Source organism: Pinus tabuliformis, chromosome Q, assembly GCF_031772625.1.
Source record: "Pinus tabuliformis cultivar Carrire ecotype Pingquan chromosome Q, CPIR1, whole genome shotgun sequence".
NCBI lineage: Eukaryota > Viridiplantae > Streptophyta > Pinopsida > Pinales > Pinaceae > Pinus > Pinus tabuliformis.
This window is the reverse complement of record NC_142296.1, coordinates 291,868,275-291,894,612: the sequence shown is the minus strand read 5'-3', so window position 1 is coordinate 291,894,612 and position 26,338 is coordinate 291,868,275. Positions and strand designations below refer to the sequence as shown.

General features: G+C 39.3%; 1 protein-coding gene across 1 annotated transcript in view; it reads left to right on the top strand.

Moving 5' to 3' along the window:
• The window catches only part of LOC149219373 (uncharacterized), a 72,829-nt gene that overhangs the window by 11,661 nt on the left and 34,830 nt on the right, over positions 1 to 26,338 (top strand). Inside the window, exon 2 of the mRNA XM_089386808.1 lies at positions 16,356 to 16,555. Within this exon, the coding sequence (XP_089242934.1) occupies positions 16,356 to 16,555 (200 nt within the window). The remainder of the gene's footprint in view (positions 1 to 16,355; positions 16,556 to 26,338) is intronic.

The following is a 26,338-nucleotide window of genomic DNA, read 5'->3' as shown; positions in this document are numbered from 1 at the left end:
TATGGATGATGTGTTTGTGCTACAAGATGTGGGACAGTAGTCATGTAATCATAAGATGAACCATGCCAAACTTGTAGACAAGATTGTTGGGGGTTATATTGAGATTGGCATGGCTTCCCTAACAGAGGAGTATTCCATAATGGATTATGCAAATAAGAAAATGGAGAGGAAGTGTTTTGAACCATACATGTATGCCATGATTTCCATGGTTGTAAAATTGTAGTAGCTTCTCCATCTATTTGATATGATGCTTCCATCCTAGATAAGAAAGAACAACTATCTGTGGGATGCTCCTTTTGGCAATGAGGGAAAATTTCCTCTTCAATTTCTTGATTTTTTGAACTTGCAAAACATCCTATTGTGAATTTAGAGAGCTAATAAAATCAATTTTAAAATGTTCAAATAAATCATCGATTTCAACTCCTATATCTCTTGTTCTTGAAGTAGATTTGGAAAATAAAGAAGAAACTTCTCTAGAATTCTTACCAGCCTTGGAGATTCCTCTTGAATACCTTGTGCATAGTTCACAAACATCATCATATGATAACTAAAAAACATCACCTTTTCCCATTATATTTAAGATTTCTAAATATTCATCTTTGATTCCTTTAAGGAGTGTTTTTACTGCGTCTTTTGCCAAATGCTTATGTTTTGATTTTTGAAGGTTCTATTGAAATCGCTCTACATAGTCCTCCAAGATTTCATCCTCCCCCTATATCACATTGAAAATATCTTCACCAGCCTTGCAATAGTCTTGGTACTTCTTTAAGAATACATTCTTCATGTCCTCCCATGTTTGGATACAGTTCCCACCAAGGATCATGAACCATTAGAGAGCTGCTCCTTTTAGAGTAAGAGGAAACACTTTCAACCTTTGATCATTATTACAATAATCATATCCTCTACAAAGTACTTCAAAATCAATTAAGAATGTATTTGGATCTTCATTTGCAAAACCATGAAAATTTGGTAGAGAAGATGGGGGAATTATGTGCATTTGTGTCACTCCTCCTAGATCTTTGGTAGGGAATTCAAAAGTAAAAATGTGAGGCATTTCTTACCATAATAGAAGATGTTCTTCATGTGTTTCTTTGAGGCTCCTCCTTCAAATGTTCATGTCAATTTTTTAGTGGAATGGGTGGTTCTTACATCACCACTTGAGTGGAATTATGAGATTTTTTTTTTCAAAATTCTACCTCTAAAATTCCTACTTCTATTAGTGCATGCTATATGACCTAAGCCTGAGTACTAAGGGTAGACCCATAATTGGTTCCCCAAGATGTGCACGTAGGTTCTCACCTTCTTTCTTCAATATCCATCTCTCACGAAGTCAGGTATGCATCTACAACCAGATATTAGTGTGGTAGTGAAACTTGACTTTCTCCCCGGCAACGACGCCAAAATGTTGGGGAAAATTAATTGCTTAATAAAAAAAACTAATCACTTGAACATTAATTATCAACTCGAAGAGCATCTTTTTATTTCAATACAATCAGAAAAATATATGCATAACAAATAACACCAGCTAACATTTTTTCTATGTGATTGTGTTCTACACTATCAAGCTCGTTCAACAAGAAATAAATGTAAGACTTGAATAATAAAACTAAAATTAAAAATAAGAAAGTAAATGACAGGAAAAAAAATTATGCTAATCAAAAAACTTGAATCATTTCTAAATTAAACCACACATTTCTGAATTGGAAATTTAATCTATTGCACCCAACATAATTCAAATGCTAATCCAAAGCAGTAAATTAAATGAAATCTAGAAATGGTAGGAAACAACAAATCTAGAAAATGCAGCAACCAACAAATTACTTTAAATAAAAGGAAATTTGCTTTAAAGAACAATTAGAAAAGAAACAAGCACATAATTAAACTACTTTAGATGCCAAAGGCAGCACCTCATTCAAGGTAGTGGGTCCAACTTCCCAAGACTCAGTTCCACCTTGAGAAATAAATCAGATCAGATTACAGATAACATATGTAGAACTCAATGAATAGCTTCCTTGATTAAAACATATGAGAGAAATAATTACATAAAATTGAAGTTCTTAACTTTGCCTCCAATTCAACAATTGTTCACCTCTCATCCCTTATATCATCTCCTACATCCTATCTAATAATTGTCCATCTCCTATCTCCTAATTATCCCCCTCTCTTTGATCTCTGTTTTCATTTAAATACACAGAGAGAAAAGGTAAGTTACAACAAAGTTTATTACAAAATGATTTCTATTACAATTTTGTATTGATTACATAATCTCAATAAACAAGATTAGACCTGAAAGATATTCCCATCTTGATTCAGTTGGAACAAGTCGAAGCTGGTATTGCAATTGAGAAAATTTGCAAAACAGTCGCAACAACAAATCTAAGAAAATCACCTTCAAAGAACCTTGTGTTTCTCTCAATCCAAGCCAAATTTTGGAAAACTAATCATTACAAAACTGATGTGGTCCATTCTGCACAAAACTCATGCATCAAATTTTCCAGATTCATCTTCATTTTCCTGAAACATCCAACGTAAAACTATCACTTCTTATCCCAATGAATTTCTAATTGGAATATTTGATTATGAGTTGGAGATTAAGTTTTCAATCTAGAAGAAATCTTGGAGGCTAAAATCGTGAGTGATATTATAAAAAAATTCATTAATAAACCATAATTGGAAAAATAATGCATAATAATCTTCAATATATTAAAAATAAAGGAGAAAAAATAGTATTTATCAATAAAAGCATAAATAATTATAAAATGGAATTATATGATAACTTATGATAAATGATGTGATAAAGAATGGTAGAAATGGATGAAATAGACATTAAAAAGTGATAATAATAATGAAAAATTAGTGGCCCAAGAATTAGCTAAATAGAGACTTGGCTCAACCAATCTATGGTTGGGTGGAACATGGTAGTCCCATCTCCGGTTGGTTTTTGCATTCATTAATGAGAAACTTATTCCCTTGGTTTTCATGTGTAAATGTACTAGTTTATATGTGGATTTTATGGCTTATATGTTTTTGGTATTTTGTTTGTTGCTATGTTGGTTATATGTATGTTTTATGACAACAGTTATATATGGCTCTCACTATGTTTTTAGTTGTAAATGAATGGACAATGTTTCTATGACCTAATAGATGATAATGCAGCAAAAGACATGAGGGAACAATGGATCTTAGCATTTCTTAGATAAGTATGAGATCCCTATGATTAATTATGTTGTTTACACTTGTATATTACATGTTTGCGATATGTTTGACGACATGCCTTTCATGGCTAGTAGGGGTTTGGTTAAGGGCTTGTTTAACTAATTACTTCTAGTTCATTGTTTCCTTGTTATTTTACTGATCTTAAGATATCATTCCATTATGGGCAATGAACTGGGATCTGGGCCGGAAAATGTGACTCAAATTATAGGGACGCTGGCACAAAACTCAACAAATTGGTCCCTGGACGCTGGTATTCCCATATCATGAGAGCACATAGAGGTAAAGCAATCAAAAGCTTCAGTGGGACATATGGTCAAGCTGCCTGAAGTGTTGGCATGGTTCTCATGGGTCTTGTAGCTTATGTGGAAGGTATATGTGTTTTGTTTCCACTAATTCCATTTCCTTAAGGTCACATAAGAGGTCGAATCCAACCAAAGTAGCCTCTCATCTCATGTTTACCCCGGTTGGCTGGTTACTTGGGTAGATGTCGGAGGAGGGTGTTATAGAGTGGTATCAGAGCATGGTTCACCCCTCGGACTGGATGGGTGGTGTGTTGGTCATGCATAAATGTCGGTTCCATATTTGTTCCTTATGCTTGTAGTCCATGTGCTTTTTTCATTTCCATGGTGTTGATCATGGTTGTAGTGATGTCGCCATGTGAAGGTTGATGGCGTTGTTGTGGGATGCCTTGTCATGAGTGTATGGTTGTATGTGCATGTTGGTGTCTATATGTTGTTATGCATGCATTGTCATGATTATGGTTAGGCATGTATGGTAGGTCAGACATGAATTGTGAGGTCAATGTATGCATTAGGTCATCATGATGCTATTGGTTTTTATCATGCTAATGTGTTGGCTGATATAGAGCAGGAGATGTAGATCATCAAAGTGAAGTTGCAACATTGGACCTCAAGGCAAGAGCATGTCGTCATACATGTTTGTATGTTGGGCATGCGTGTATGTAGGTTAAGGATTGTTATGTGCATTATGGTTATGTGTATGTATTTAATTCTATTGATGTTATGGTTACATATATGATTGATGCTATTTGATTAGTGTAGTCATATGCACATGTGTCGGATAGTCATGAATGATAGTAACCTGTGGTTGTGTACATTTATATTTTTGTTTTATGTTAGATAACTTGATGATTATGTTATATGTTATTAGTCAGTATGTTATAGGTTAACTTGTTGTTGTTATATGATAGTTAGCTTGATGATTAGGTTATATGTTGTTGATGAGCATGATATATAATTTGTTGTTATTATATGCTAGTAACTTGATTATTAGGGTTATTACATTAAGGCCTTGATGTTATATGTATCATACTAAGTCAGATTAGTCTATGCAAATGGTTAAGGTTATGACATTCAAGTATGAGATAATATGTTATGATATTATGTCATACTAATCTAAGATTGAGTGTGCATATGTCATTATTATGTATGAATGATAATTGTTTATGAGTTTATGATGTGAACATGTTAATCAGTGGCTATTACAGATATCATGGTATTATTTGTGTTTGAGCTGATGTGTTGTGAATTTATATTGTGCTAACTAGATTGATTATGCAAACAAGATAGCCTCCCCTAAGATACATTAAGGTATGGGCTTGTTTATGTCGTCTAATTTGGTGCTCGACTGTTTGACTATGTTGTTTATTTAGTGTGTGAGTGTTTGGTATCTATTATGTCATCTATCTATTGTCTAAATATTTGATTACTTAAGTGATATGAGTATGTGTCTATAATATATATTGCTGAAATGATCTTGTTTTAAGATGGTTGTACTAATACATATGTTTTGAGATAGTTGACATGTACTTGAGTGTAGTAGGTGACAGTCGTAGCATTATGTCTAATGACTATAAGTTGACTATGGATTATGACATGATTGTTAGTCTTTGTAAAGGTTGATTTCAAATTGACAGATATGATTGTCTTGATATTTGGAACATGTGGTTGACATACGTAAACAATTGTAGGAAACATGCTTGGTATTAGCGTGACAAGGTAACAGTCGGCTGATGTGACTGTATATAGCAAGCCTTGAGTGCAACAAGGTAGAAAGGTAAAAGAAAGGAATTGGACAAGAATTTATTTGGCTATGTCTGTGAAACCCTAATTCCAAACGAATGAGTGCTTTTCATACATGAAGCCTTCTTAACCTTGATTTTTTCTGACATTATGTGGATATGTGATGGATTCATGAACATGTATTTGATAGGTATATCAGCTAGTTTCGAGTTATGGGTGGATTAATCAGGGGAATTGGATCCCCTTGAGAGATGGAATGGATGTGTTCAGTTACAAGGAAATGTGCGTGGCACAAAAAGGTAAGGTAACTAGTATGTTGTTATGTTTATTTATGTACTGATAGTTATGCATTCATGGCAATATGATGCATGGGATTGCATGACTGTTATAGACATTTTTGGGCACTGCAACCCCAAGCATAAATGTCCATAAACTAAGGTCTCCTAAGTCCCTAAAGGTGTTGTTCCAACCCCTAAAAGAACAAGGTCAACTGATTACAGCTTCTCCCAGAAGTTCTCCATGAAAAACCACTCAGAACTGGTCAAAACTGGACCATTTCACCTGCTCCATAGGCAAAGTGTGTTGCATCCCACCTAAATACACACAGTAGGTGTGTTTCATTTCAAAAATCCCTTCTATGGGGTGCTATGGGAAAGAAGAGACAAATGGCAGGGTCAATCCGCAAGGTGGAAAAGCATGGAATCTTCCATAAACTTCTCCTGTGACACTTGCCTCTCTGAATTCGACCAGGGATGAGTAAGAGATCATCAATCTCCAAGTGGAATCAAGAACTATCAGAGGGGAGACACTAATCAAATCTCAAAAGCTGACTCACCTCCCTTGCAGACATCGATATATGGATCCCTCATCCTAGAGATCCAGAGGCTGGAATTTTGTATCTTGTAAGGAAGTGCTGCTAGTTTATTGGTGCAAAATCATAGTGTTGGGTGATCTAAGCTTTTCATGAGGTGAAGAAGGGCTTCTTGCTGAGAGGATGATGTTGGGTCAGAACAATTGGTTGTAATCCTCTTGGCTCTTTTTTGATTATCAATAAAGCTATTCAAGTTTTCCTCCATACTCTTGTATGATTTATGTTTTATGCATTTGTATGGTTAATATACATCTGATCCTATATTGCTTATGATAATAGATCTATGTTCTCGTATAGTGTTATGCTGATTTGATTCTACAGGTACTCTGTGAAGCTGGGTATACAAGAAAGCAAGTAGCAAAGGACTATCAGAAGAGAGAGGAATCGAGCAAGGAACCAAGCGCAAGACAGAGGTTGGTCTCCTTTATTCTTCTCTCATCTATATTTCATAAAGGAAAACGAAAGTAGTTTTACTTTGTTTGTTTCTAAGGTAGCTACCAGCCTTAGTGGGATTAGCAGTTCTGCATAGACACTATTCCCGGTAACAAAATGGCGACTCCGCTGGGGATCGAACCCAGAATCTCTAGTTTCACAGACCAGAATCTCTGGTTTCAAAGAAGTACTATGACTCCTCATCTTGGTCAATCATCCAGTATTGGGCAACAGCAAATGGTCCAACAACCATGGCTGATTCAATCTCAACAACCGCCATTCCAGCAATCATATCAAGGACCTGAGCATCAGGTCTTTGTAAGTAATGGGCAACCGTATTTCCAAAGCAGTTATCAATAACCATATTATAATGGTTATGCCCATCAACCTTATCAAAGTTACCAGCATCAAATACATTATGCTGGTATGCAAAGACCCACTGCTCAGGCGATTCCATCTTATCCTGGGTATGCTTCACCTAACCTGAATCAACAGTTTCCCTTTGTAGCAACTCTAGAATTACCAGATCTAAACCGGTTGACAAATGATCCAATTGCTTATGCCCCTTGGTGGCCGGCGATTCCGCTTAAACTTCCGTCAGATATTCCTAAATTTAATGGAAATCCTGGTGAAGACCTGTCGAATCATGTGATGACCTTTCATCTGTGGTGTTCATCTAACACTCTAAACAATGATTCGATTAGGCTTCGCCTTTTTCAGCAAACGTTAACTGGTGCAGCAGCAAAATGGTATATCGAATTGCCTAGGGCTTCATTCGATAACTTCAGCACCTTAGCCACAACCTTTTTAACCCATTTTCAGTTACCAATAAGGTACAAAACAGGAACAGAGCTTCTTACCAATTTCAAACAGACAACGGCCACTCACATATCTGATCATATTCATGAGTGGCGACGTTGTCGCAGAATGGTAAAAACATATGTTCCTAATCAGCTGCTAGCTGAATGGTTTATTAAGTCATTATTACCTTCTATCACAAAAGATGTGGCAAAAGGAGGAGTCATCACCGAAGGGCAAGTTATCGCTCGTGCACAATATTTAGACTTGATTTACACTCAGTCTGGCACGCTCTACGATAACATGCCTGACACTCCTACACTGGAATTTTCCGTTCCTCCCCCTCCTAAATCAAACGAAGACTCTCATGCCGATGATGGCATGATAGGTACGACAAGCACAAAATCAACAAAGGCTACATCTAAGAAAGCCCGTAAGATTTCTGATCAAAATGCAAATGAAAAACTTCTCGCCTCAGAGGTAAATGCCATGTCGACCGACAAGGGAAAACAACTGAAGCAACCAGGGGCCAAGAAGAAAAAGAAAGGGAGAAAAAAGAAGTAGGATGAGTCATCTCTTCGAAAACCTTCTGCAAACCATTCTGGGCAAAGGAAACCCCCTGCGGGGTGTCAGATATGCGATGAGGATCATCAAACGAGAGATTGTCCACATAAAGGTGAAGTTAAGAAACTCTTTAATAGTTCAAAAACCTCAGCAGTATTGACTGATCCGTTTCCAAACCCGGGAACCAAACTGGTTGCTAATCAAAATGCTTCCTGATCCCAAGTGCTTATGTTGTCTATCTCAAAGTAGCAAAATGATGCTTTGACAAGGAATAAAGATTACGGGAATCCACAGCTGTCGAATAACAAGGCTAATGAACAGCCTAGTAGTTCGACAACAACTTTGACCGAAGTTGTGCCACCCATCATTCCTGAACCAATGATAAAGCCGCCAAAGGGAGTAGTACACAAATCTACATTTAATCCTCATGCCAAAGTAGCACAGAATTATAATATAGTAGAGGGCTTGGCCCGATCGCCATTCGCTATGTCGACACTTGAGGTTCCGCAAAATTGTCTCTCCCAAAAGCAGGATCTATTATCAGTAATAGGTGGGATTGACCCAACGGATTCCAATCTTGTATCCTTTAATCACAAAGGATATGACCCTCAGTTACCAGCTCAACTAGCTTTCCTTATTCAAGTGAAAGACCTCAACAAAACTGTTCATCGAACAATTATTGATGAGGGGGCATCTACATGTATTATGTTGATGAGTTGCTGGAAAAATTTGGGCTCACAACCCTTGTCGCGATCATCAACAATGTTAAAAGCATTTGATGGATGATCATACACTCCATACGGGATTTTAAGTAACTTGCAAGTTGAACTAGGGGGCAAAACAGTAGAAATTGATGTTGAAGTAATCGACGGAAACCTCGATTACAAAATCCTACTGGGAAGGCCCTGGATATATGCCATGGCCGCAGTTGTGTCGATCTACTTCAGGAAGATTGCATTTCCCTTTCAAGGAAGAATTACAATCGTCGACCAACAAACATTTCTCCCCAACAATTCACAAGTTACGGGAAGCATTCCAATGATCCATGGAAGCAATCATTCGCTTCAAAATATCGGAGTAGGTCCCCTAAAAGACCCTGCCTTAATGGGTACTTTTGCCCTACCACCTCCGATTAATCTGTCGGAAGTGGCCATAGTGGAAACCTGCAATATGAAATCTTCTATATCTAATGGATTCGGAAGATTCCTAAACATTTTGTCAGCATGGATCATCGCCATTTTAGAAATATTGTAGCAATCAATTTTCTTGGCCTAGGGGGAAAACCCAAATCAATGCTCATCGAGTGTTTGGATAGATAGGTCCAAGGAATATGGTACCTCTTCAGATCCTTGGTCACATGTACATTCTACAGACAAAGGAATCATTTAGTCAATGATGTTAGGAGAGACACCATGGGAGGATTACCACCATCGTTCTCATCTCCCGGATTACAACGAAGATTATTCCAATGACCTTAATCATCCTTCAGTTTTTGATTTTCTATCAAATACTGTAAATACGGTGGAATCCGAGGACGGTTCTTATCTCGTGTCGACCTCGTTAAAAAATGAAACAAGGAGTCATGAGGATAATTCTTTTACTGTGTCAACCTCATTAAAAAATGAAACGACTCCCTTTCCAAATGGAGTCTTTGATTACAATCTTGTAAAATCCAAGTCGAGACTTTCAAAGATCTCGGAGGTAAACCTTCATTCCAACCACCGTGTTGAATGCAATGAAGCTTGGGGGGCATGCACCTCGATTTGCGTTATTATGCTGGGGGCATGCAAACTTATCACGAGCAATGTTTCCGCAAAGTTCAAGCTCATTAAAAAATAAACCTAGCCACGAGCAATGTTACCACAGGGTTCAAGCTCATTAAAAAATAAACCCGCATCGAGCAGTTTTAACGTGGACTTCATGCTCGTTAAAAAATAAACATAAGCAATGAGCAAATGTTTCCCCAGCATTTAAGCTCATTAAAAAATGAACCAATTTCCGGTAAATAACCATCGTGAATGTAGTACTTCAGCCTTTGAAGCCTTGGTCATGTTCTCATCATCACCTCCACTTTGTATTGGCCGATCATTCACCTCCACTTGATTGTTTACCCCTTTTGAGAAACAACTGTGAAGAGTGATCTTGTTAGCCATCCTTGTGACACTGCCGTGATTGGAAAATTCCAAACCTTACCTGGAATCAGCTGCTACCCGAATTTATCACTCATTCGTCAAAGATGAGTCTCCTTTAAGCTCTTTTCAATTGACTCGTAAAATATGAAAAGATTGCCGAGCCATTGGCCTCTCGAGATCGTTAAAGTGATCGGAAGTGCTATCCCTCCTTTAGATTTTAATCTTTTTGGGCCTGAGGGATTATTACACAAAAAGATCAAGCGCTTGTTTTGTTCGGCTCGTTAAAAGTACCAAAAATTCATCGCTTCTGTATTGTTTTATACTTTTTCAGACTTAAGGGATTAGATGACGAAAAAGGATTTTTGGAGTTTCCTTTACGTCCCTTTTCAGACTCTCTAAAATTGAAAAGGACCGAGTTATCTTTGTCGTTAAACTCGTGAAAACCTAATAGCGACAAACTTGTCCATAACAGACAAGAACGAGTTTCACTATCGCTAGGCTTGTTAAAACATAGCGATGGATTATAGAACAAGCATATGTTATCCTCCTCAAGCTTGAAAAAAATAAAGAGGTATTGGTCAACAATGACTGGGGAAAATTTGGGAAGAAAACTTGAAGAAACTTTGTTGGTAGCAAGTCGCTCTTGAACATGACACTTTCACTCCGCATCCAAGTCGGGTTGGGTTGTTCCATTCACTGGTCACATTACCATGGTTCCATCACGCCATCCACATTTGGGGTTAATGCTACCAATCCATCATGTCAGTGTCGTCGATATGTTCAAGAGAAGTCACTCGGAGAATTCACCTGTGTCTCACCCGCTGCAATACATTTACGCTCCATTCTTTCATGACCGCCACCCTGAACCTTATATCACCAGATCATTTTCACCTCCATTAAAATCATTTGCTTCGTTCCGTGTCATTGATGTGGGATTCATTAAGGCCCTCCTATGACGGATCGCTTCTTGTCGACATCAGCTCATTGTCCAAGAAGTCGATCTAGGAACACCCCTTTCAGTACTTTGAAGCTTGCATGCCTCAATGGCAAGTTTCTCACTTCCGGCGACAGGTTTACATCAATGACCTTCAACCGAAAGATTTTGCGTGGTGTTTGTTATCACTCAGGTTGTTCCCTTTGACTCCTAAGGGAATACGGCCGAGGTAACCACTAACCAATCTTTTGGCCACAGGTCCTAGCCTACCTGTAACCAGAGAGGGCTCTCTCTTTGTGATTTAACTTTGTTTTGATGAGGTTTTAGGCTAGCTATGATGCACAAGGTTTTGTTTTGAATTTGCTGGATGATGATTTCAGTCAGAACAGGTGTGTTTTTGCAGGGTGATCTAGGCCATTGGGCATGGAGTCCGTGATGTTTAATTGCTTGATATGTCTGTTTTGAAGAAACAGTGATGCTACAGAGCCAGACAGGTGTCTGTGGAACAATTTTTCGAATCTGTAATATGATGGGATGAAATCAGGGAGTGAAAGGCAACTAAGGATCTTTCAGTAAACTGATATGGGGAATATTGGAAACATTACTTAGGAGCATTTGAGAATTCCTGAATAACATTTATGTTGATAGAATGAATACAAACATGAGCAACTAAGAATTCATGTTTATGATTAATTCTGAAGAAAACATATTTAACAACAGAGATTGAGCACAGGGTGTAATTAAACATTTCCTATACCATTCTTTTTCTCTATTGCTAGGCTAGTGAAACATGTATATGATTTAAGTAGACATAAAAAGACAAAACATAGTTCAGGATAACTTATTGTTCCATTAGACACCAGAGGAATTCTGTAACAGCACGCAGAGCATCATTGAGACATCAAACACTCAAGAGATAGTGAACTTTTCCAGCCTTTGCATTAGATCATCTGAAAATATACAATATAGTGTCTCAGAGAGAAAATCACCAGCCCCAAATACGTTGTAAGGGGAGGTATATATACAAAATTTAGATACAAAAATATCTAGCTGATGAATTAATGGCTCATAAATACTGTGCCAACTCCTGAAGAATTACAGCTGAGAGAGTAAATGCTGTAATAACTGCTTAGTGCATTAGCTGTCCAAAATTGTCAGAAAGTTTTGACTTTGTGACCCACTGAGTCGGTTGGAGCCGTGTTGCCCAAAATCTGCGCGTTTCCTTTGCCTTGGCTTGCTGTTGCAGTGTCATGCTGAGTCACTTCTTTTACCCGCTTTGCCTGCTGTCCTGATTCTGCTTTTTGACTTTGGTTGACCTGAAGCTGACTAGGACAAACCAAACCGAGATTATTGAGGCAAAATTTGCAGCATTGCCTGCCACCAATCTTCCTTGGGCAGTTGGTGTCTTCGTATTTTTATCAAAGTTTCATCTGCCTCTGTATACCTGTAAAAATTTGGTGGGACCTCAAACAAGTGATTAATCTCATGCTCAATGTAGAATAGATTTTCAAGCTTGTCATATAGGCTCTGCCCTGATGGAGGTCCTGTTTCCTCAGAGGTACTGGTGGATGCTGTGATCTGATTTTCAATAAAATTTGTCATCCTAGTAGCATATTGCTCACGGGTGAGCAGTCTTCCTATGCCGGTCAATAGGCTGGGCAATCCTTTATCTTGCAATGCTCCCATTCTAAGTTTGTAGTCATCTACCTCAGCCTGCATTTCCTGACATTTTCTTTCTATAGTCTGCACAAAATTTCTGAGGGTCAGCACTTTTTTAACTGTTAGAACAGCATCTGTTCTGTTGCTGATGTTCAGGGCTGCCAACTCCTCCCTGGTGTGATTATTGAGGAAATGTATCATCCTGTTGGCTTGCTCAGGCTTATTCCCTAGTGCTGCTCTGGCCTTCTGGCTTTCAAATTGTGCTTGGCCTATTAATTCCATCTGTTCATGCACTGTTTTGATTGACTTCCACTGTTTGGTAATGGAGTGGTCAATCTGGGCCCACAAAATCTTTTTTATTTCTGCCAGAGTATTTTCTAATTTTAGTTCCTTCTCTAAGGCCTTTATTTTGTCCTTTAGGGCCTTAATCTCTCTGGTCTACTCGGCCACTGTCATTTTAGATCTATCATACTTAGTTTCCAGCTCTGCCAATTTCTCTTTGGCTTGTTTGATCTCTGTAGCCTGCAGTTCCAGTTCTTTGACAGCTTTCGTCAAATCATCTAGGCTTATGTTAGCCTCAGGAGCTGTTGTTGTTGCTGTTGCCGCATCTGTTGTTGTTGTAGCCATTGCCGGGGTTGTTGTTGCCTCTGTAGTTGCTGCAGTAGTTGGGGCAGTTTGAGGAGGTTGGGAGGTTGATTCTCCCTGTTTGTCTTGGAGTGCTTTTTCTAGCTCCCCTTCCAGATCAATCACTCTTTGGTTCAGCTGCATCAATAGATCCAATTGATCCTCAGCTTCCTTCTCTTTCTACAATTCTCCTGTTTTAGGTTGCTCAGTAGGAGGCAATTTCAGTCTCTTCTTCAATGTAGCAATGTCATTATATTTCTTTTTCATAAGGGCCCTCACAACCTTAGGGTCCTTAGGATCATGTCCTAAGTCCACAATAATGTCCTCCAATGTTTTGATTCTATTATCTTTGGCCGTGGAGGACATTCTCTCTAAGTCTAGCTGAGTATTGGTGTTCTTCAGAGATTCTTTTAATTCATGGGCCATTGTGGCCCTGTCTACCAGTGTGGCATAGACCATTTCCCCTGTTTGCTTATGCAGCTCTATCTGATCCATGGGGTGGATGTCTTTTGCCATGACTTCTAACTTTGTTTTAACAAAATCTGCAGCTGAGTGAGGCTGCGGTATTTTGGGTTTAAAATGGCTGAGGATTATCTTTTCCTCTTGAATATCATATGCTGCCATCAGCCTTTCTTGTTTAGCCGGTGTTGCCTTGAGAAATTGTTTATATAACTGCACTCTTAGCAGCTCATTTTGTGCCTTAATTTCTTTGAAGGTGGCCTTGGTACTAGATGGCTTCTTGCTTTGCTGTGTGGAGGAGGATACCTCCATGCCATGTTGTCTTTCCTGCTCTTGTTGAAAAGAGCTTGTGGCTGTCTGTTGGCTATCTTCTTTTTCTTTCCTTGGGCTCTCAGGGATCTCTTCACTGATTTCTTCTATAACTGGAGAATCAACCTTTTGCCTTTTGGCTTCGGGTTGCTGAGTGGATCCACCAGCAGGTGTAGACTCCTCTCGGTCTCGTTTCTTGCCTCTTTCCTCATGTGTAGGGGTCTGTAAGGCAGGCACTGTTGGTGCCTCTGTTTGTGGTGGAGGAGTCTGTTCTTGCTGCTGCCCAATTGAGGAGGTAGGCTTTTCTGTGACTATTTCTTTTTCTGCACCCATTATCCCCTTGCCCTTTTCTGAAGCTGTTGCTGATGTAGACAGCCCTTGGGTGGCTGGTGCAGTTGCAGTAGTGGATGTGCCTTCCCCAATTTTATGTGGCTGTTTGAAAGTTACCAGCTGCATAGAATCTAAGTCAAGAGTTTTTTCTAAATCCTTGACATTTTTTTCCATTATTTCTTCTTGAGTTAGTTCCTCAACTAATGTGCCTTGCAACCATTCATCTTGGTTGGCATATTGCTCAATTTGTGGGTATTTACAGTGATCATACCCTAGCAGCCTGTATTTGACTCTTCTAGCACTGATGAAGCCTTCGGGGTCATAAGGGACCCACCAGAAGCTTCTCTTTAGTTTGTATTTATCTCTGAGAATTTGATCAGCCTCTTGCCAACCCTCTTTCTTATTCATGATAAAGGGGCCCATATGGTCTTTGAATTTGAGGTGGGATTTTTCTTGGCACTATGAAAGTGGGTGAGGTCAAAACTAATGAGTTGCCTATAGTATTCCAAGGCGAACAATCTCATCGGTACATATCTTGGGAGCATATATGGACAGAGCTCACAGCCATAAATTCTGATGACTGTATGGTTTTGATATAGGTACCAATCACCTATTTTATAATTCTTGGACAGCTGCAAAGTTTTCTGGATCTCAAAGGATAGTCTGGGAGGAGGGGATCTCATCAAGAGGTAGGAGATTGGGTAAACAAATTGGTCAACAAACTCACAATAAGAATATGGTGAATCTTGAACTTGGTGGAAAACTGATGACCAGAAGATAACAGACCTCTTCTCTCCCCTAGAATCCAGTTCCTTGATGGGGCATTGAAAGACTTCAGACTGATAATACATGAATAAGTGGTAGATATATGATGAATATTTGAACACACCCTCCTTATCCACTTTCAAGAGCTGGTCATGTATTTTATTGGCTATAAACTTGGCAAAGTTATATTTGTAAGCAGGAAGCTGCCCTGGGCTATAAGCATCTAATAATACCAGCACTATCTCATCAATGTGCTCACTGGTTTTGAAGCCAAGCACATAAGAGATCATATCAACTAGGAGCCTGCCTACATCAGTGAAATGGACATATAAGAAAGGGGGTGGCCCTGTAGGCTGGCGATCTGCTCTCATGAATGTCCTGGTGATCTTTTCAATGTCAGCAGTGGAAAGTTTGGCGCCTGCATCTAGCAAATAGTTCATGGAGAAGGGAAACAACAACTAAGTCTGCTTGAAATTGAGCATTTGGTTGATGGAGTCAGGATTGATGTGGAAAAGTATGCTCCCAGATGGAGACTTGATAGTTCTCTGAGTTGGATCATAATTCTCAGCACATAAGCGGATGATTTCTGGAAAAATATTAACAGATGGGAGGAAATAGTAAGGCAGATTGGACTCCCATATCCCATATGTGTCATTGTTGCTCAAATAGCTGTCTCTCAATTGGCAGAAGGTCTGTAAATGGTTCCTGTCACCCACAAGATCTTGGATGAGGTAATCTCTGTCAGCAAGAGGCATGGCTTCAAGCTCCTTGTTTGGTGGATTCATAGGAGTGACACTGAGAGCTGATGGTGTAGCCATTGTAAAACTTTCAGGTGTTGACTATAGAGTGTAGCTTCTTAGTATAACAATCTGAATATGATAGCTTATGAGGCTTAGAAGTGAGGTGGCAGAATGAATGCAGCTGGGGCCAAAGTTGCCTTTTGAAAGGAGCAACTTGAAGGATTTGACTGAACTCTGGTTTCTTCTGGTGAATTCTCAGGATTTATAGACAGTGAGGGCAATTGTAGAGGAGAGAAGGATTACAACTTGGCATAATGAGGTCTTTAAATCAAAACTCGGCAAAAGGGAACAATGCCGGGCAGGTGGGAGAGTGAGTCAAATTTAAGCCCGAAAACGACTGTGCAACGGTGAAATTATGTATGGTGCCTGGCTATTTTGAACAGGGGGTGCTTTAGATTATTTTTAGGCTAACATTAACAGGACAACACCATTAATTTAGGAGTTCTTAGGCAATTCAGTGGAAAAATTTGCAGAGAATGGGAAGAACACGGGCAAACGGGTTGGTTTTGGCAAATACCTGGTTTAGCCAATGCCGAGGGTCATCGAATTGATGAGAAGACGAAGAATGTTGTTGAATTGGCGGGTGGCAGCGTCCGCAGCAGTGAATTTGAACTCTGGAGGTAGTTGGAGGTGACCAGCAAAACGGCGCAGCTGCGTTTGTATCGCGAAAATGACACAAAACGGTCACTTTTGGCCTTTTTAACAACAAATTTGCCGCATATGCGCTTTTGGCGCTTTTCCGCGGGCCCCGGGTACGGATGGTGACGTGGATGCTGACTGGGATGACAGCTTGGCGGGACACGGTGGCGGAATGCGGGGGTGGCAGGACAGAGTGGCGGGCGAGGTGGAATAGTGGCGGGGGCCCGGGCATGACGTCATGCTGACGAGGTGCTGACGTAACGGGCGCGGCTGGTTTGCGGGAGGCGGTTTCTGGTTTCCCCGCACTGCCTTTGGGGAAAGGTGGTTTCGGGGGGGAGGGCTCCGAACACCGCGGGCTGCCGACACGTGGCGGGGGTACGGCGGCAATACCGCCCATCCCCCGGACGTTAAATGGCGGCACATCTATGGCCCATATCACCCGCCCACCGTTGGATCAAGCCCGGCGGGAGATCAACGGCTGGCGGGGCCTGCTGTGTGGCGTGCAAGTTGGGAAGCGGGACCCGCCCAATATTAAATTAATATTTAATGGCGCGGGCCCAAACCTTGGTCGGGTGGGTTTTTTGGTTTCAAATCAATGCATGCGATGGCACCATAACACATAACAAAGGTTTTTTAACCATTTTTACCAAAACATTGGGTTTTAACTTTGAGGGGGGTATTATTTTGCAAGGGTTTTTAGGTGAATGGTGGTTTAGGAATAGGCTATTAATTTAACCAGGGGTTAGATTAATTCTGGGGTAAGGACTCGGAAGGGTTGACTATAGTCCCAGATGGACTAATGTCTCCCATGACATGCTATTTAGCTATAATGCTAAAAGGGGGGGATATTTAATATATTTTTTGAGAATTTTCTATAGTTTTTGTAAGAAATAGGGGTGGGGATGTACTTAGGGAGCTATATAATAGGGTTAGAAGTTAATATGGGTATGTGTGGTGAAGTGGGAAACCAGAGATGGATGAAGTGTGAAGTGATGACTTTACACAAGAAATGTGGCTTCCTTTTGAAGAAGAAGGTCACAACTTGCAATGGTTTTTACAAAGGAGAAGTGCAGGGAGGGCTGTTTAGGCAGATCCTAAAGTCCTCAAGGGGATGTTAGTAAGAAATCCTTTGAAGGGAAATGAGGGAAGTTAGAGATGCTTTGATAGTTTTTCCAAATAGACCATTGTTCTAGCCTTCCTCTTATTGGTGAGATCAGGTGTGATTTTCAATATATCATGTGTTTAGATCTTGCTTCTACAACCTCCAACTGCCTACCCTGGCTAATAGACCTAACATTTTTTCTTCTTTTTGATGGGTGCACTTAGCCTTGCAAACCCTGATAATCCTCTTTTCTTTTTGCTACCCTCCTATCTAAATCTACCCTTATATCTTCCTAGGGCCCAGATTAAGCAATTGGGCTCCTCCCTTTCTCTATCCAGCTAATCATCTGTCAAGCTTGAGCTGTTTGAACAGGTATTCATTCTCTAGTCTAAGACAGGCAATTTAAAGCATGGCATGGCCTAGCTTGAACTGTTGGGTCACCCATCAAGATAGCAGTGGTATTTTGGTTAGCCACTTTCCTGGTCTTTCTTTGGGGTTCATTTCAATTATTTTTTTTGACCAATTCATTTTCTTGCCTTTTGATTATTCTTTTAAGGCATACCCTCTTTACATTTTTTAACTGTCTACTTTTTCACAAAAGATGGAACCTTTGTATCACCAAAGATGAACATTTTTGGCATTTCCACTGTCAATCATGAAAAATGAAATCCTATTGGTATAGGAGACTAACAGTGTTCAACGCCAAGTCCCTTATTCACACCACGTAAATTGTACTGTAGTACCTTGAGGATCATTATCATTATCGATGATTCCTCTCGCACCTGTTAACAGCTTACATCATTGGCTGGTAATCAGGCGATGTCTTTCCATGTTCGACTCCAGAACATCTCTCACATGGATCGACTTGTACTTTGAGTGAATATCGAACGAGATTGAAGACCCCGGATCTAGTTTCATCCATCCAGGCTGCGATATATATTCAGGAAAATAAAGACAGCAAATGTAGATCATTGCTACACAGATAATCATCCAATCTAAGGGATGATGGCTCTACCAGAATCATCAGTCTACACTCAGACGATTGTCTATCCTATGTACATGAAAATGAATTTATAAAGTTGAGCATGGGAATGCCTGCCTTAGCTAGATCATGAAAATATTATGAAGATAATGTGTTGTATTGTATCTTATTACAAGTCTCCTTCTAGCTTGAAATAACTTCGGATCCCCATGATAAAGCATTTCACCCGACATCAAAAAGATTAACGACCTCATGCTTTAGGGGGCAACTGTTATAGACATTTTTGGGCACTGCAACCCCAAGCATAAATTTCCATAAACTAAGGGCTCCTAAGTCCCTAAAGGTGTTGTTCCAACCCCTAAAAGAACAAGGTCAACTGATTATAGCTCCTCCCAGAAGTTCTCCATGAAAAACCACTCAGAACTGGTCAAAACTGGACCATTTCACCTGCTCCATAGGCAAAGTGTGTTGCATCCCACCTAAATACACACAGTAGGTGCGTTGCATTTCAAAAAGCCCTTCTATGGGGTGTGATGGGTGAGAAGAGACAAATGGTAGGGTCAATCCGCAAGGTGGAAAAGCATGGAATCTTCCAAAAACTTCTCCTGTGACACTTGTCTCTCTAAATTCGACCAGGGATGAGTAAGAGATCATCAATCTCCAAGTGGAATCAAGAACTATCAGAGGGGAGACACTAATCAAATCTCAAAAGCTGACTCACCTCCCTTGCAGACATCTATATATGGATCCCTCATCCCAGAGATCCAGAGGCTAGAATTTTGTATCTTGTAAGGAAGTGCTGCTGGTTTATTGGTGCAAAATCATAGTGTTGGGTGATCTAAGCTTTTCATGAGGTGAAGAAGGGCTTCTTGCTGAGAGGATGATGCTAGGTCAGAACAATTGGTTGTAATCCTCTTGGCTCTTTCTTGATTATCAATAAAGCTATTCAAGTTTTCCTCCATACTCTTGTATGATTTATGTTTTATGCATTTGTATGGTTAATATACATCTGATCCTATATTGATTATGATAATAGATCTATGTTCTTGTATAGTGTTATGCTGCTTTGATTCTACAGGTACTCTGTGAAGCTGGGTATACAAGAAAGAAAGTAGCAAAGGACTATCAGAAGAGAGAGGAATCGAGCAAGGAACCAAGCGCAAGACAGAGGTTGGTCTCCTTTATTCTTCTCTCATCTATCTTTCATAAAGGAAAACGAAAGTAGTTTTACTTTGTTTGTTTCTAAGGTAGCTACCAGCCTTAGTGGGATTAGCAGTTCTGCATAAACACTATTTCCGGTAACAACGACAAAGTGATTGCCATGAAATCTTGAAGAAGGCTCAGGTTGAGATTTCCTTAGGAAGCACTAGGAACCATGGGGATTGAGTCATGGTGTATGTTGTTAGTCTTGTTCTTTTGGTCTTTTGTGATTTTCTTGTGCTTGATTTGTAGTTTTGTTATGTCTAGTGCATGATCATGCCACTTTGTTTGTGGTGTCGTATTGTTATTGGTTTTCATGGTTTTCTTCTTATTTGTTTCTTGTGCTTTCCTTTTAAGTTTTGAGTCTTAGGAATTGGTTGGGAAAGAGGAAATTTAGTGGAGCTCAGAGAGAGATGAATGAAATCTAGTAGGCAATGTAAGACTTAGATGAAGTTGGTGCATGTATAAAGGAAGTTGAAGGCAAGAGTATGACAACTAGTTAGACTAGTTGGGTCCATTGGTGTAAATGGACTATGACGAGACAATCATGGGAAAGGTAATCAAGAAAGGTGAATTAAATGTGTCAGATGCCTTGGCATGTTGGGAATGGTTGTTCTTAATGTAGTGCATTGTGTGCATGGATAAAGGGAGTTCTCTTGACCTTGACCTTATGATATTTGGTAATTATGATCATGTTTATATATGTATACATGTATGTATGTATGTATGTCGTGTCTAACAGGGTCACCATGGATCATGGTTGTTTAATGATATTGTTTATATGTATATATGTGTATATGTATGTAGTTGTCTAACAAGATCATTATTGTTTTATGCTAATATTTATGTATATGTATCTATGTATCTATGTCACTGTCTGAGAGGGTTGTCAGGGATCATTCTTGCGGAGGAATGATTTCCTATGCAGGAGAATGGCATGACGAGGTTCCTGGTCTTATGGGAATCAAGTGGGAAGAGTAGTCATGACAAATATATGAGGTCAGTAGCATGTATATATGAATTTATATTGTATTCTTGTATTATGCCTACGTTTATGTTATGACAGGGGACACTGAGGGATACATCAGGGAAATGTAGTGTGCTTTACAACATTTTGGGACAAGCATGGACAAGACACCAGAAGCAAGGTTTCTTGGTAGATACAATGTGATTTCGGATGTGAGGTACTACTATTGTGCATATGTTGTATATGTTGCACACGTTACATCTGTGATGTTGTGTGCATGCGGTGTTGTGCTTATATAGTGTGTGTACATGTTGTTTATGCAATGTTATGTACAGAGTGGTACATATAATGTTGTGTGAATGTTACATATGCAGTACTGGATATAGATGGTGCTATGAACATGATTGGATATGTAGTGTTGTGTACATATTGTATTGTGTGCATGATGGATATGCGGCGCTATGTGCATATGGTGTTGTGCGCATGTTGGATATGTAGTGTTGTGTATAGATGATGCTATGTACTTGTTGGATATGTAGTGCTATGTACATGTGGTGTTGCATGCATGTTGTACATATGGTGTTGTGTGCATGTTTGTACAAGTCATGTCGTGTGCATGTGGTGTTGTGTACATGTTGTGCAAGTGGGGTTGTGTGTGGGTGGTGTTGTGTACATGTCGTGCATGTGATGTTGTGTACATGTGGTGTCATGTACATGTGATGTTGTGTAGACGTTGTCCAGGTGGTGTGGTGTATAGGTGGTGCTGTGTACATGTTGTACATGTGGTACTGGTGTACATGTGGTATTATGTGCATGTTGTACATGTTGTGTTGTGTAGATGCAGTACTATGTATGTGCATTGTGTAGTTGTGGTATCATGACATGTGTACTCGTTATGTGTACTTTGTGTAGTACATGTATTATGTTGTGTTGTGTTGTACGCCAGGTGTAGGTACATTAGGTATAGATGTATTGTGTTGCGTTGTATGCCAAGTGTAGGTACATATATTGTGTGGTGTTCTACATCAGGTATAGATGTATGTATTATGTTGTACATTGGGTGTACGTGTATGTATTGTGTGGTGGTGTACACTGGGTGTAGGTGCATGTATTGTGTTGTGTTGTACATTGGGTGTAGGTGTATGTGTTTTGTGTCAGGTGTAGATGTATGTATTGCATGGTGTTGTATGTCATGTGTGGTTATATGTGTGTGATGCACACTATGTGTATGTGCACATGGTTCTGGAGAAGGCACTGTGTGTTTTTTGGGTGTGGAAACCAATCCAGTGTGTATACAAAATAAGGAAAAAGGTAGAAGCTAAGGATTGATTAAAGGATAAGTATCAGTATTTTATTTCAATTTTATTATGCATAAGATTTATGATTCTAGTCTATGATGATTACATGTGATCTATGATTCTGGTTTATGATGGTTACACGTGATTTATGATTTTAATCTAAGATGGTTGTGTTTTGAGCTAACCTTATGTGATATATTTATACATGATGATTTGGTCAAAGATGTTAGTTTGACTTCTTGTGACAAGAAGAAAATAGAATTGCAAGTGTACCTTATTGATGAGCTACCAATGAGGTACGATATGAATTTATTTCAATTTATTTTAAATATAATGTAAGTTATGTGCTTGGTACAGGAAACATAGAAATTCCTGGTTGGGTGGTTGAAATTGACTACAAGAATTAACAGTGTTAGTGAAAGGAATTGGAACATGCAGCAGTATAAAGCACTTCAGGAGTAGGGCCATTGTGCGACACTGGTACCCAATAGTGTCCATTGATTTCCATGAGCATGGTATGACCGATATGATGGTTTAACACAGGGATATGCCTTGGCTTTTGTATCTTTTGATGTGAGGAAGCCTTGCCAGGGGTTGGACTGCCTGGGATGGGGGTGCCATCAGAACTTGGAAGGTGTGTGACTGCACGAAAGGGGATGACTGGATTTCCCGAGGGGTTGTGTAGTAGAGAAGGTAAGGCCGTAGAATGCATTTTCGGTCATTAGCATTGCCAGATTGAATCAGATTCACATTGGGAGTGTGCCCTGGAGTAATGAGCCACTAATTGTTCACTGAGAGGACAAGTGGCATAAGATTATAGCACTATACATTCAAATTTGACTTTGATAGTGGATTCTAGACTTCTTGGGAAGGAGGTGAATCTTGGTATTACTTTGAGGGTGGAGGTGTGAGCCTATGGATTCCCTTGTTGTAGATGCATGCATTGTATCCATTTATCTTTTAGTTGAGAAAATGTGCATATGTGTATATGTGTGTATTATTGTAAATAATGTATCGAGCTGGATTTCTAAAGCTCCATAGAGAGTATGATTATTTCCTGGTTGAAGTAAATGTGTATGTGTGCATATGTGTTTATTATTGTAAATGTCGTAATCAGATGTGTTATAAAGCTCCAATAAACAGTATGTTTTTCATGTTTTAGTAGATGGTCATTATAAATAATACAATGAGCTATGTTATAAAGCTCCATGGGAAGTATGTTTTGTTTTCAACAGTCTTGTTGGTTATAAGTGTCATTGAACATTGAGGATGGTGTTCCCCCAAGGGGGAGGGTTCTGTAACAACCTTGGTTAAAAATTCATGTAAAATATATAAGGCCATGGTGATAGGACACATATTCCAAGCTAAATGGTGGGCAAAAACATCCTAGCATGTGTTTATTTCGGTTATTATGGCTAAAGGAAATTGGCAAAGGCAATGATAAAAGATTTGGGAAGGCATGAGGCATTTATTGGCATTTTATTTATGAAAATAATGGAAATTAGGAGAAAAGGAAGGTGAAAGGTCACATGTCACATGTAAATACGAAATTGAAGAAAATAATGGAAAATGGAGAAAATAGAGGCCTCATTTGATAAAAATTCTTATGAGGATCAGTTGGCAGGATTGGTCAGTATAGTTTTGGAGCTCTCTCATTATTCTCTCTCTCACACTCTTGGATACTTGGAGTTTTCTTGGAGCACTTTGGCATTGGATCAATAAAGGAAAAGAAAGCAAGAGGAAGGGAGGAACAAGCAAGGAAGAGTAGGAACAAGCAACTACAACAGTATTAATTGCAGGTATCGATTTGCCTGTGTGTTTTCCTTGCTATATTTGGCATGAATGGTACTTCATATGTTTCTTTTTTGTCATGACATGGGTTTTTTCCAGGTGTGATCGTGTTTTCATCCTAGCCTTGCCATTTCTGGATAACCTGGATGAGATTGGTTCTCATACTTCAATTGAATTAGATTTCCAGATGGATTCAAAAATAAGTGAGGTGGATCTCCAAAATGACAAACACGTGGCCTAGTGGTCCTTGAACCGAACTGTTGATCATGGTCAAGCCATTAGCCTAGTAACCCGTGATCCAGACTATGGGTTGGAGTAAATCCAAGATTGTGTGCCTTGGTGGGCCTAGGAATCCTTTCCGATGAATGGCGGGATATATGATAAAGAAAAGTGGTGGATTGCTCTCCATTGGGCTTAGTAGTCTCGAGATGGGATGTAAAATAAAGCCTGGAGAGTGGTTCTTGGTGTAGGGCCTAGTGATCCCTGGATTGGACTGTGGATTATGGTAAATCTTGAGAGACTAGGAGGCACTCAAATTCCTCATGGTGTAGGTGGAGAACTCCGGTAGCATCCATACTTGTTTGTTTATTTTTGGTTGGTTATGAGTCCTATATTCATGCTTGGAATATGGCATGGCGGTGATTGGCTGAAGAGAGACTTGGCTTAGCCAATCTATAGTTGGGTGGAACGTGGTAGTCCCATCTTTGATTGGTTTTTGCATTCATTAATGAGAAACTCATTTCCTTGGTTTTCATGTGTAAATGTATTGGTTTATATGTGGATTTTATGGCTTATATATTTGTGGTATTCTTGTTGTTAATACAATGGTTATATGTATGTTTTATGACATCCGTTATGTATGGATCTTAGTATGTTTTTACCTATAAATGAATGGACAACTTATTTATGACCTAATAGATGATAATGCAGCAAAAGAAATAAGGGAACAATGGTTCTTAGCGATTCTCAAATAAGTATGAGATCCCTATGCTTAATTATGTTGTTTACAACTGTAGATTACATGTTTGTGATATGTTTGATGAAATCATGTCATGGCTAATAGGGGTCTAGTTAACGGCTTGTTTAAATAATTGCTTCTACTTCATTGTTTCCCTATTATTTTACTTCTCTTAAAATATCATTCCATTCTGGGCAGTGACTTGGGCTTTGGGCCAAAAAAAGTGGCTCAAATCCCAAGGATGTTGGAACAAAACTGGACAAATTGGTCCCTATACACTGGCATGCAGGCCTGTGAGAATGTCCATAGGTCCTTGGATGTTGGCATGCCCATAGCATGAGAGCGTCCAAAGAGCAAGTGATCAGAAGCTTCAGTGGGACCCAGGGGCAAGGTGCCTAAAATGTTGGCATGGTTCTCAGGGGTCTTGTAGCTGATGTGCAAGGTTTGTGTGTTATGTTTCCACTGATCCCATTTCCTTAAGGTCACATAGGAGTTCAAATCCAACCAAAGTAGGCTCTCATCGCATGTTTACCCAGTTGGATAGTTACTTGGGTAGATGTGGGAGGAGGGTGTTACAATAATTTCTCTCAGGTGACAAGTAAGGAGTTCTAGATTCCCCATTGGAAAGGTGGTGGAGATGGTATTATCTAGATTCCCCTGACACTTGGGGTGGGGGCCTATTTCCTTGGATTTTGAAGTATCTTGTGCTTGGTATTCTGTATTGTGCAATGGATTGTAGATTCTCCAAATTGGGTGTAATCACTATGTTTTGTGTTGAAGAAGGGTGGAGAAATAGGTATCTGGATTCACTAGTGTTTGATTGAGGGTGGAGGTGATATACCTATGGAATCCATTATTAAAGATTGACTGCAGTATAATCAGCTAATGGGTGGAGGTGATTCATCTTCTGGAGTCCCTGTTTCAGCTAGTATAATTGATATTATCCCTTGAACAAGCCTCCTCAAATTTGGAATCTGGCTCATGTGTGATTGGTTTGCAAGAAAATCCACAATGCAACCCAATCTATGGTTGGGTAGAGAATTGTATTCCCTAACTCAGTTGACCAATATTATTTTGAGATAAGTGTCTTTCACAATTTTTGTGAGCAATAGATCTCATGTTATTATTCCTGAAATTGTTTATATGCCAATTGACTATGTGAGACATGTCTTCTTATGGTATTAGTGTTATGGTGGTATTTAGGCTATTGATTAAATTGTATATGATTATGTGACATAATAATGATGATTGCATAGCATAACACTGATATGTTCAACATTAAGTGTGGCCATGAATACTATCCATGATTATGTTGCTTACATAAATGTATCCTTTCCTAATTCTATAACTCATAACTTGCAATATTACTATATATATAGGACAACTCCTAACACCTACCCATACATACCAAGCACAACAGGTATACTCTTCTTAGCCACCTAAGTTGGTCACCTATATTAACTACC